General features: G+C 38.8%; 2 protein-coding genes across 4 annotated transcripts in view; one reads left to right on the top strand and one right to left on the bottom strand.

Annotated features, from left to right (window-relative positions):
- Positions 1-13,385, top strand: part of marveld1 (MARVEL domain containing 1) — a 108,898-nt gene that overhangs the window by 57,259 nt on the left and 38,254 nt on the right. The gene's annotated exons all lie outside the window — the stretch shown is intronic.
- Positions 6,783-13,385, bottom strand: part of LOC140554709 (zinc finger matrin-type protein 4) — a 56,658-nt gene continuing 50,055 nt past the window's right edge. For both annotated transcript variants that reach the window (XM_072677990.1, XM_072677991.1), the window contains one exon: positions 6,783-10,010. In XM_072677990.1, coding sequence (XP_072534091.1) covers positions 9,989-10,010 — 22 coding nt within the window. In that variant the 3' untranslated portion in view covers positions 6,783-9,988. The remainder of the gene's footprint in view (positions 10,011-13,385) is intronic.

Raw genomic sequence — 13,385 nt, 5'->3', positions numbered from 1 at the left:
GGCCATAAAGACATGGTTTAACAGGTTTGGTGTGGAGGACGGAGGAACTCCAGTGGCCTGCACAGAGCCCTGACCTCAATCCCACTGAAGTTTGGGGTGAATTGAAATGTTGGATGTGAGCCAGGCTCTAACATCAGTGCCTGACCTCAAAAAGCTCTTTTGACTGAATGAGCACAACTTCCCACAGAAACACTCCAAAATCTGGTGGGAGGCCTTCTTGGGGAAGAGTGGAGCTGTTGTAGCAGAAATGGGTGGCAGCTCCAGATTAATGCCTGTGGTTTCTGAATGGGAATTCTGACAAGCTTATGTAAGTGTAGGGGTGAAGGAGGTGCCCGCATGCCTTTGGTCACATGTGTGTCCCAATTCAGGGACTGGATCTTTCGGAGGCTAGATTTGAATATTGATTGTGTCTCAGCAATGCAACTTTCATGTCCCATTTCACGTCCAATGGGTGGGTCTTTTGCCAGCCAACATATCCCGAGACTCTTTGCTGTAGCTGTCAACATTGCTAGGTGACAAAAGCAGCATTTCGTGATGTAACGGTAGGGGCAGGAACAGCTTCAGCGGCTTTCAGTTCAGCCTCTGTTGTCTATGCAGCCTTCAAAGCCTTCTAGGCCTTCATATATCGCATCCTTTAAAGGGTGCAGCCCCTGAATTGGGACAAAGCTATAGGGTTCCATGAACCTTACTGCTGTGAGGGTATTAATCACTTTAGTGCGATTTACTTGAATTCACTGAATACATATTACTCTATTACTAGATCTTAGAAGCTACTTAACCCTGTGGTGTGGAATCACTTGAGCCAAATGTTTAAAGTGAACCTAATAGAGATTTTTTTAATGCATGCCCAGTTCAGGGCCTCCCTAGCCCTGTTGCAATACTTTTTAACTGCACTAAAGTTTTAATAAAGATTTTAAAATAACACCTGCAAGTGAGAAAAGGGAATTCATGTTTCCGAAAGTGGATTGCTACTGTATGCATGAGCACATATCTAGAATCATTTACAGAATAATGTATGAGCACCACAGATACAGCAACTGCAGTTGAATATATTGAAGTCTAGCTGTTGGGCCTTACAATCCATCACCCACTCCATGTTTGATAGCTGATTTTTGAATTTTGGTATTATTAAATTCATTGTTGAAATGATCAAACCCTTGAAGGGCGCTGGGACGGATATAACGGATACATCATCTAACACGTTCTGACAGATGTGGAATATTGGGTCCCCGGCTGGAGTGTGGCACTTGGTAAACATTTGATGTGACTGATCATTGTACCAGTGTCTGCCTTCCGCTTGGGCCAGTTTGGAGCAGGCAGCCACAGCCCCAGCCAGCAAATGGGTCACCTTGACACCTCATGCTGCTTTCCATCACTGAACCTACTGCGAGCTCCTGCATATCCATTCCCCTTAGCCTCAGGATCACAAAGCTTAATCCTCACATGATAACACTCTTCTACAATGGAAATAGCACTGTGTTTTATAGCCATGAACAGCAAGTGATACAAACCTGATAGCAAAGTTATCCCACACTGTCACATGGCTAATACTGAACTGCTGGATAATGAGGTGTTGTATATTTTCAAGCACATGGTTTTTGCTTCTCTTTCCATTTCCTGTTTACCATCCCTGCAGTGGTCATGACAGTTAGAGGCAGCTGAGGATATTCTCAGTTTGGCAGCACTTGAGGGTCGAGGAGCCTCATGTTTTCACCTGTACCAGTGTTCTTTACAATCTGTCTGACGTCAGAAAGTGTCAATTAGTCTAACAGCTTTAAGAAGTATTACTTTCAAAGTCATCTGCTGTATGTCTTTGGCAAATGATGACAAAAAGTCATGACAATGACAATTGAATCAGGCTGCTTTATGTGTCTAGGTCATTGCCCTTGTGAGAGCCTTTAAAATGTATTCCTTAGCAGATTGTTACCAGGGGGCAATTTGATTTCCCAGATAATTGGATTACTGTAGTAGTGATGTCCTAAAATCATATTCCTGTGTGTGTGTGTGTGTGTGTGTGTGTGTGTGTGTGTGTGTGAAGGAGAGAGAGATTCAGTGAAAAAGTAAAAAGCTACTTCAGGTAACTTTGATTCTTTATTCTAAAATGGGACAGTCCAACTTCTTGCCTTTGTTTTATCACCCCAGAGAGATCACTCCTGATGTTCTTGGGCTTTCTTTTGTTTAGTTTAATTTAATTTAATCTGGTCCTTTTAAAAGTGTCTCATCAGTAAATTCTTGTTTACACCATTCCATGCATTTTCTTCACAAATAAATCTACAACCTTTTGGTAATGAATATAAAACAAATACTATTATTTCCATATAATAATGGCAAAGTAAAATAGCCTTAAAGGCACTGTATACGATTCTGGAGAACAACTGCAGATATTTGAACTCAGCAGCAACACAAACACAGCCTTCCCTTCAGTGCTCACCAAATTCATGCATGCACATTGCCAATCATCTTATTAGATATCTGTAGCCATTAAAACCCTTTGCAAATGTTGTACAAAGAAAATATCATGATATAATATTAGAGAGAGCAACATCATGGAAAGTAATTAGCTTTAGCTAGGTTAGCATTAGCTAGGTTGTGGGTTAGCAAACTGTTGATACAACTACTGCTGCTAAGATGAGATTCTCCATCACAAACATTTGAGAACAAGACAAACCACTACACAGCTATTTCTGCGAAACAGCAAAAATAAGTCAATGTTCACCACCTATCCAGCAGGAATAGTGCTATATCCTCATGTCTTTTTCATATCTTTCAACATTCTGGTCTTTCCACCATCCAAATGCCTCAACAGTGTTTACATGTGTCTTGTTTTAAAACGTTTTGTTCAGCTTTTGTACATCAGATCTTTTACTTTATTGCCTGTTTCTCTGCCATCTCTCTTTGACAATACTTCCAGTAGTTCAACATAAAACAGATGCATGTGCACAAGCATGCTTTCTCAGCATGCAAACAGACCGGAGAGCTAGTGAACTGCAAGGAAACATTCACTAAATTTTATAAAAAGTTTTTTTCTGAATAGAAATCATATACAGCACCTTTAACACAGGCAGGAGGTATATCAGTGGTCTATATTGAGAACCATTTAAGCCTATGTGAAAGATGCTGTATGAATAATTTATTATTAGTAGTATTATTAGTAGTAGTAGTCATCGTAGGAATTATAATAATAAACACTGCAGTACACAGTAGACTGCAGTACATTGACTTGGTTCATTTTTGGAAGCCCATGACACTGACTGGCTAATATAGGTTTGATCCGATTCTCTCTGAATTGAATTATCTCAAATATGTTTTTCACTTCCTGTTGCTCCGTAGAACTGAACCATACTTTAAACTGCATATGAGGTTAACTGTATTGAGAAGTAATTTACTTTGCTGGGAAGCACCTTCAGACAGAAACAAGAAGAAGCAATAATCGCCTTCATATTTCACCACCTCTGAAATCAATACAGTAACCTTGCCCAGCCCCTCATGGGAAAATACATTGTTTCTAAAATTTCTGAAATACTCTTTTTTTCCAAAGCAGTATATAACATACTCACTGTATAAACAGCATGTCTAGAGTTGAAAACCATTTACATGTACATATTTAAGTTTTCACATAAACCATATTAAAATGGAAGTGATGCAGTGTAAAATGTAAGATGTAAAATCAAGGGGTGGGCTTGCATGAGTGTGTAACAGTGACTACAATAAATGAGTCATGAGCAGGAGGAATATGTCTCTATTCTGCAGTGGCTGAATTGACATTAGAAATCAGATATGTGTCATGGCTATCATGACTAACGTAGTAGTGTGTAGTGTTACAGTTATGGAACTTGAATCCAGTACAATCAGTATTCAACATCATTTTTGATACTAAAAGTCAGACAGATCTCCATGAACAGTTATTCTTATGAGTGCAGAAAAAAAAAAATCATATAATTTTCATAACCCAATCACTTAGTGGTGAATGACTGCACTAAAAGTACTTTTTGAATTCTCTCACATTTAATGACAACTCAACACTTTATGGTAGCTCTGAAGCTTAAAAGAAAAAAATAACTTTGAAATCAAAGAACAGGCAGAAAAGTGCATCTTATATGGTCAGAATTATTTTCTTTTATTTGATATGTATTGATAAATCGATAAATTAAATGTTTGATAACACTAGCACTTCTCCAACAGGATCTTTAACCCTGTTCCTGGAGAGCTACCTTCCCACAGACCTTCCCAACCCTAATCTACCCCAATTTACTGCCTTCAGAAGACCTTTATTGGATGAATAGGATGTGTTAGACTATGGTTAGACTAGGGTTAGAATTGAAACCTGCAGGAAGGTAGTTCTCCTGGTGGAGGGTTAGAGAACACTGAAGTAATCTATATCAAGTGCTAGTTTATCAGGACAGTCAAAGTCAAATAATAAAAAAAACAAAAACGCTGCATATTCATGTGATCACATTCAACACATGACAGGTGTCAAAAAACAGGCTGTTAAAATCAGGCCTTTCATTTGTATATTACACATATATTATAGTCTACTAGATTGTGTTTGTTAGTGAATTATTGCTCATTTTATTATTGCATCTGTTTGTTTCTAAAATATAACAGCAAGCTTCATAGAAAATAGAAAGTAACTGAAAAAGCCCTGGAGTAGAGTTCAGCGTTTCTTCAAACCCCATAACATGACATTACGTTAGTCACAAGCTGCTTGTTTGTTTATTGTTTTTGAAGCATTTTTGCAAACATAACCAGCTGGTCCTAGGTCAAGTCTATTAAAGACTCCTTTTATGGGAACATCTGGGCAGTGACCCGTTAAACAATTTATTGTGATCTCCCAGTCCTGTTTAAACAAGAACCCATCAAAACACAATTATGTAACATGCAGATGTCCAAAGAAATACTTATCAAAAGTAAAAAATCTGGGCCTTTTCTGGCTTACTATTTCTTACAGTAGGCATAAGTGAAATTCCAACTGATCGACTCTATGATAGTAAACACGTCAGGTGTCATTTGTGCTGGTGGAATGGATGTTCTCTCTGAGGCCTGCTTTCTGCCTCCGAGTCAGACTATAGTGCAGACTATAAGTTCACATAGGGAGAGTGTTGTTTTGTTCCATTCTGCTTTTAACACATCTGATGTTATCTGATTTTAAATGAAGGCAAATCAGTAAAGGCAAGCAGACATAACCCAAGGGTAGTTCTGTGGCCATCAGGACAAAAACAGTGGGCAAGTCTGCTATACATGGCCTGCGCACGCAGACTGAGATAAGGTAGTGAGGTTTATTATTTGCATTTGTTCCGTGGCTTGAAGACGTGTCCTCAGCGGGACATGAATGACCCTGTGTTTGTCCATCCTTCATCTGCACAACTCATGATTCTATTCATAACTTTAAAACAAAAAAATGCATTTGTACATGATCATCTCTATCCTTTTAAATGAAGCAGGCTGTTTTTGTTATTGTGCCTTTGTGACCGATGAATGTGTCTCCTTTGGAAAGCAGTCCTCATACTCCTCATAACTCCACAGTGAATGAGCAGAGCTGGAGTAGGATGAATATGCAGATGTATGTAAATGTGTCTGTGACGTCACAAGAACAATGAATTTAAAATGAGCTCTTTGCTACATTTCTTCTATTTATGGACTGCTTTAACTGAGGTGTGAATGTTACATTTTGACACTTTAAAAGAGACCCTACCGAGGAAAACTGTATTGGATGTTTTTTCTTTTTATTGTTAAATGAAATAAAGCAGATTGCTGTAATGTGTAAATACTGTTAAAGACATAATATTAATCCTCCATGCAGTCCATACAGGGAAAATAAATAGCTACCCCTTTTTAAATCAGTTTTGTTGAAGGACCAACTTGTTTCTCCTATTCAGCTTATTGCAGTTTAGCCCTGCCCATTCTTATGCAGTTATCAGTAGGGGTGCAAGAAAATATTGTAATTTTATATTTTGCAATACTGTCTCTTAAATGTACAGTAGCAGAAACAGACATTTTAAATCTAAAGGATAAAGAGAGGTTGACTTAAGACATGAGCCCTTTAGCAAAGTTTACATACCACATACTAGGAAAGAAGCTAGAAAAATCCAGGCTGTTCCCTTCAGGCCCTTTATGGTCTATAAGAATGAGCTGCTGTTTGATTGCCCAGGAATAAAAGTAGCTGTAAACCATTCTTTTAGTAAACATGCACCTCTGAAGTTTCAGAACGCCCCCATGTCGCCTTTTGTTTTTGTATCTGCATTGATAATGAGGTGCACTGCAGTCATAGCCTTACATCCTGGTGTGTGCGCGCATGTTTCACTTGTGAGATCAAGACAAAGTGATTTAGTGATTGATCTTTTGAGCAAGTAGGTTAGTCTCAAAGAGCAAAGACAGGATATATTTATCCACCCAGGGACATCTCTGATCTCTAATTCTTTACACAGCTGTCACTGACCCTCTGAGCATGAGCAAGCTTTTAAACAGTCAGTGTAAGAGGAACATGGCATGCTGAAGAACAGTGAAGACGAGACTGTGCACACTGTTAATAGGCTGACCTTGCTGCTGTGCTGTGGTGGGAAAACATACAGACATGCACAAATACTCACACACACACAAACAGAGATAAATTCACTAACTATAGCTGAACCCTACTGATGGCATCCAGGTAATGTGGCAATCTTGGCCACTGATGAAAAGGAGAATTTTTAAGAGAGGTGTTGAAACGGTGGTGGTGGCTGAGAGAGAATGAGTAATGTCTAAATGCCACAGATTTGGCAAATGAATAATAGGTCAGAGACACATTTCTTGTTTGAAAGAGAAAATAGATATCAAGTGTATTTACAAATGTGCACAAGTTGTAACATTCTCACCATTTTCATTTTCAGAAAAAAATAACACCCACATCCATTGTTTCTCATATTTTCTACTTAGATCAGCTCCTTGGTGCACACAAACTGTGTCCTATGCATTTCATAGACATACAGTATATATTTTGTGACCTACAAATAAAGTCGTATTGACCCACACCACATTGCCACCATGACCAAATACACAACTTGTTTGGTGTGTGTTCATTTGAAATGGCATTCTGTATGATGAACATCACAACAATATGAACAGCAAAAGACTCTGAGCACTGGGATTAGGTAAAATGTAATGGAAATTCATAATACAGGTTGACTCAGCATCCTCAGGTTGTCAGTGTCAGGCCCTCTGTCCCAACACCATGTTCTTAAAGCCCCTGTCTATTCATTTGTATGACTCTCTTCTATTATCCATTGTTTTGTGTTTAATGTACTTGAAATAATAATACAATTATATAGCATAATGATGTTGGTCTTTTTTGTGGAGAGATTTTGGACAGGACTATATTTGGCATATCTGATGTCAGATTAGCAATATTTACCTGGATCCACTGGTGCCAGATTAGTGCAAATTAGAAAGTGTATTTTCACATTATATTTTTAAAATGTATATCAGGCAGATCCAGTAACTACATAAACATATGAAGTGTCATTACTTTATTAAAACATGCAAAAACAGTTATTCTAACTAAAAAAGCCATCTTGTCTGCACAGTTAGCAGCTAGCATTTTAGATATACCTTTTTGTCTTTTACAACACTGGCACCGCTACTGATGTGAGGACTGTTCATGTTCTCATTTTGATGCCACTGCCAGTCATTCTGTGATCTGTCATGCCCTCACAGTTCTGCAGAGGCTGCATTTATATATAAATATAGATTTTGTTTAACATTGGGAAATGGTTATTCTGTGGCATATTTAATATTAAAATAAATTGAAATAGTTTAGATATTTAAATCCAGTAGACAGGGGCTTTAAAGTACCATCTGTCAATACAACACAAGCAAACCATGCTCTCTGGCATTTTTCTCAGTCCTGAACCCTGATATTGTTCTGAAACTGACTATTGTATATTGTATTTTAATGGCAGCTAAAAAATCCTCTACCTAGCACTGAGAAGAGTTTGGGGATTACTCAGTGTGTTTGCAGTCACCACCACTAGTCACATTTCTTAGTAAATGTTTCTAAAAACTGGGTTATTATACATTAATAATGGCAACAGCAGTTTAACTACTGGTGGTATAGTCACGTTTACACATGAATTACAGTAGCACAGCTTGTATGGATACATGTGTATCAACTTTGCTTTGGACTCAACTTTAGGTTTGACTTATAAGCATAAGAACATGTGTAACAAGATAAAGATATCTGTATTTAAATAAAAACTAATGCTGTTTCTGTTACAGCTTGAGCATAAGTCCAAAGTGAATTTGCTACACATGTGTAGTTTTTTTTTAATGCATCTATAACAGTGAATACATCACCAGTTTTTACATTGTTATTGTATGGATTGATAAAAACAGGGTTATTGGAGACAATATTAAGTGGAACCTCACCAGCTTTTACCAACATAACAAAAGAGCTCTGACATGAACACACACACGCCCATGAAAGCGTTTTATCTTTCCTTGATTTGATGGCTATTTGAACAAATACAAACAGCCGAAGAGTTAACCTCAACCACAAATTATTTAGAAAGCAGCACACCATTCAAACAGCACCTAAGCTACTGTCATTCTATTATAGCAATCAGTGACTTCAAAAATATCTTTTGTCCTGATACTGACCATTTACAGAAAATGTTTTTTTTTGCATCATTCAACCTTACCATTTAAAAAACAGACATGGTTGTTAATAATCAAATTGCATAAATCTTACCTCACCTGCAGTCAGATTCCTTATAGCTAAAATAAGATGCTAGCTATTGAAAACTTCCCATTTGATCAAGAAAACACTGAAACACAGACAGAAAGGCATTGGGCTGTTTTAACAGCAAGTCCTTTTGGCATAGATATAAGCATTAATGCCATCATCACTCTAGTGGAAACAACTGTGAAAGCACATGTGAATAATTTATTGTCGCTGACGTAATGAAACCTCGTATTTTAGAAATAGAAGCTTTAGTGGAGAACTTTTATTTATTTTATTTTATTTGAACCATTTCTGTTGGCCCGCTCATCATAAAATGTTCACATACTGTAAAAAGCAGTTGGTAAAAAAAATAGGTTAGGAGGTTTTGTTATGACTGCGACAATATATGCGATTCAAAATCCTTAGGCTGCCTGTCAACACCAGTAGGAAGGAAAAGACTTGTATTGCTAATGATGAATCTGTATGGGTCATGTACAAAGTGAAATCTGTACATAGCCAGTGGCTTTATGTCTAATCTCTGCAATAGTACTTTGTAGCATAGGTCAGTCTGTAGGAATGTTTTCTTCAAAGGCGATATGGGTCAGCTTGAATATGTGTTGTTTATAGAGCAAACATTGTGGCCTGCGTGTAGGAACAGTGAAAAGTCCTTGCTATGCCCACTGCAGCTCTACATCAGGGCCAAGATGAATTTTACATAAAGGCAGTCTAATTGACTCATCACTGGCAGCATTCACACACAAGCAGGACAATTACTTGATAAGACAAAGCCATTAAGATGACTGACAACCTCTTCATTGTGCCTTTTCCAGCTTGGTATGCCTGAGTGATCCAACAAAGCAGTGCTCAGAGGTTTGGGGAGCAGAGTGGGTTGACATAGCACAGATCATCATTGCACACAAGACTTTGAGGATGCAAGAAAATACTCAAGTACCGTGACCCTGTCTTTTCAGGCTGGTGCTGTTATACTATGACTGTTCATTGTCATTGTTATAACCATTATAACACCAACTGACATCAATTTACTGTAAGTTCAAACATTAGTCACAGAGGAGGACAGTGTGTATTCCCAACCTATGACTGTTGGTTGAAGTGTTGACCTTGAATAGAAATATAAAGCACAAAACGGTCGAGGAACCTCCAAGATATCAAGAAGCTCAGTGAGAAACAAACAGGTGTCCAGCTCTAGGTGCCATTTGTAACGTCCTTACAGCTCCATAAGTTCTTTCATTAATGTCTGTTCTTTTCATCTGAGCTTCATCCACAAGTGGGTTTTCATTGCTGATGTTGTTTCAAACTGGAAGAGAATCAGAGAAACGCTATTAAAGATCTGTAACAAAAATGAAGTGATTCTAATGCAGTACTACAGGAACACAGAACTTGCTGGGAGTTTTAAAATGCTTCTTGGAGTTTAAAGTGCTTCTTGCAAATTCAGTCTGACACAATAGGTGTTACCTGATACTGATTTTGCTTTGTACTGACTCTAATGTAAGGGTGAAGAAAGAGGCTTATAGTCATCTGAGGTCTTTTCTACTGAAGCGGAAGTTTAATGTGTATATAATGCACAAAAAAGAAATCGTCTGGCTGCACTTTGTGCCCCTGTTTTAACAGTGATAAAATCTCCTCTAACAAGCCAAGTCAGAAACCCTGTGTATATCAGCAAGGTCAAAGAACATTTAACAGTTCAGCTTTTTTTTTTTTTTTTACTAAATGTCTCCAGAAAAGAAGGAATGTGTGTTTGGTCATTTATGTAATGACTACCAAATAAAATGATGCAAGCATTTGCAATGTATAAAATGGATTAATCACATAATGCATTCTTACATTTCACTCCTTTTCTCCTAGCAGCCACTGACTAACTGACTAAACAGTTATAATAAAACAGACAACTAATTGCACAACATGGGTTTGGTTGTGAAAACTGTAGAACCTCAATGTACTGTATTCTGCTCCCAGGGCCGCTAACCAGCTGGATGTTTTTTTTCCAGCCTTTAGGGAGGTCACTCTTACCTTGCCAATAGAAAATATAAAATGATAGTGGCTGGCCAATAAATCAGGCTTTCTGCCAGTGCAATCCAGTAATATTGGCCTGCCGCAGTCTGCCACTCAATGCCATTCAAAGCAATGTGTCCTTATCTGAGAAGCATCACGCTCTGCTGGCTGACAGCTGTATTTTTCCAAACAGAGGAAGGAGGAGTGAGTGAAATATCCACACTGTCTACGCGCTACCTGCCCTTCTTTGCTTGACCAGTAATAAATGAGGACCTATGTTCCATCAAGCTGGCAGAAGAGTCGATTTTAATAGACCTAGCACCTTGACCTTTTTCTCTTCTCTTGTGGACTTGTGGCTGCTGTTTTGTTTGTTTGCCTTTATTTGTCTATCTCCTCCTAGCACTGAGAAACACATGTCCAAGAGTTGATCTAGGAACCTAGCCAGTAATGAGCATAGCCTTGGGGTCCTGTTGTTTTGAAAAGTGCAGTGAGTCACAGAGCAACTTAAAGGTCTTTCACATGGTGATTTAACTAGGTAGGTCCATTTCTCATGTTACTGAATATACAGTCCATTACATTAGATTTGAAAATGATAAAGCGATAAAGACAGTTCTAAGCAGCAGTGTGTCAGGGTAGTCAGAGTACTAATCATTCTACAGGGTCTAGTTTGTACAATATTAACCATACATCAAATTGGAGCTAAACAAATGGTATAATGATATCTGTGTGTGAGAGAAAGCAAGAGATTAAAAGCAAGGTAGTGAGAAAGAACATGCTAATTGTTGCTGAAAATATGCTAAGAGAGATAGTCATCACCTTGGAAACTGTGCACGCCCTGACATTCCAGGTAAAGAAAAGTGGCCTTCAATGCTGAAATGAGTCATAGGAGCCACCACACATGCGCACCAAAAAGGTCACTCTCCTTTTGTAGCTGATTAAATACACAGGAGTGACAGTGTGTGAGAAGAGACCTGACACTGGCCCTCCCTACTGGCAAAAAGACAAATGTGCGGGCATCCATGCTTTGGAATTGTCTATTCCAAATTGTCTATTCCTTTTCTATTATCTAATATGTTATAAAAGAATGGGCAAAAGCACTCTTCAAATTATAGCTAGGCAGATGTACCAAACATGATTTTTACTCTAAATGAGTTCATAAAGCACTAGTAGTTCATGGTTTTTTTAAGTACTACACTGTCAGGACCTCATAGCCATGCTCTCCCCCGGGGCAATTCCAGGACTCCGCCCACAGGCCCATATAAGGATTACTACCTGGTTTCGCACCTAGGACTGTGGCTTCTTAAGCCCAGTCCACAGACTAGTAGGTGCAGTGAATTAGCTATGTACAGTGTTGTTGTCAGTGTGTTCTATGGTGTGTTCAGTGGGAAACTGTCAGGTTTGCGTACATCTTGTCTTGCCTTGTTCCTTGCTTTGCCTTGTCTATTGTTTTCTCTTTGTCTACTCAGTTAGCTTTCCACCATTGTTCCTAGTCCTTGTTTTTCTGCCTCCCTGCCTTTTATCGCTTCGTGTTTTGTTTCTCTTCTGTCCGAAGCTCTGCTTCATGCTTTTTTTTGTTTTGCCCCCGCCAGTTTGAAGTTCGGCTTCGCTTTTTGTTTCTAGTTTTGCCGAAGCTCTGCTTAGAGTTTTTGTTTCTTCGTTTTTCCCTGTCTCGCTGCTCAGTGGTTTTGGCTTTCCTTTCCCATCCTGTCCATGCTTAAGACCCTCTCTCAAGCCCAATATTCTCCCAGTCCTTGGTTTGTGATTTTTGGTTAGGTTCTTCTTTCTGTCCTGTAGATTGCTGCACCCTCGTGTTATCCTGCCTTGGTTATACTCCCTGTTTAACTTGCCTTCTTTAATAAAGTCTTGCATTGTTCCATCCCTGAGAGTGTTTCCAGTTCCCTGCCACGCCTAGCCCACATGACATGCACTTCATTGTTCTAGAAAGTTTGTATTAAAGATGGCTTCACGTTTACCTTAGTATCACTTTCACCCCAGGATTTTCAACTGCAATAATGTAAATGGAGATAAGAGAGAGTCCATTATAAATATTAACCATTCTCCTCCAGTAGGTCCATAAATCCGCATGATGAACATGAAGAAATCTGAACTAAAATATTTGCAGCAGTTAATGTAGACTGCGGAATATTACTTATATTTGAAAGCACTCGCAGAACTCTTTCACATGCTTGAGTGGCATAAAGAGACGTCTTTCAAGACAATTGAGTAATAACTAATTCAGTGAGCTTTGAGACATACACAGAGCCTTGAGGTTTTAAAAAAAATCAAGGCTATGATTGTTTTTTTGTTCGGAGGCCCTGAAAGTCTAAAGAACAAGTGATTTTTGCTACCATAATCTTACAGTCGTTGTCAGACTTGTTCATCAGTCTTCTATGATGAAAAATTTCACAGGAGTTGCCCTACTGAGAGTATCTTCATGTCAGCAGTGTGGGGCTGCAAGTTTCTCTTTGCTAGACTTTGGGAGGTTGCGAAAGAGAGGGAGAGACAGATTAAAGGGCCACTGCTGAAGGACGGGGAGAGAAATCGTTTTTTACAGCCAGTCTCTTTATGCCTGCTCGGCGCAAAGAACTAATCCCCAGTGACTGTCAGCCGAGCACTCGTCTCCCCGCCAAAGCTCCTTACACGAGTCGACGCTCATCCAGCCTGCTCAGCGCTGTACAGT

Source organism: Salminus brasiliensis, chromosome 4 (genome assembly GCF_030463535.1).
Source record: "Salminus brasiliensis chromosome 4, fSalBra1.hap2, whole genome shotgun sequence".
Lineage (NCBI taxonomy): Eukaryota > Metazoa > Chordata > Actinopteri > Characiformes > Bryconidae > Salminus > Salminus brasiliensis.
The sequence above is the reverse complement of the archived record's forward strand: the minus strand, read 5'-3'. Positions and strand labels throughout refer to the sequence as shown.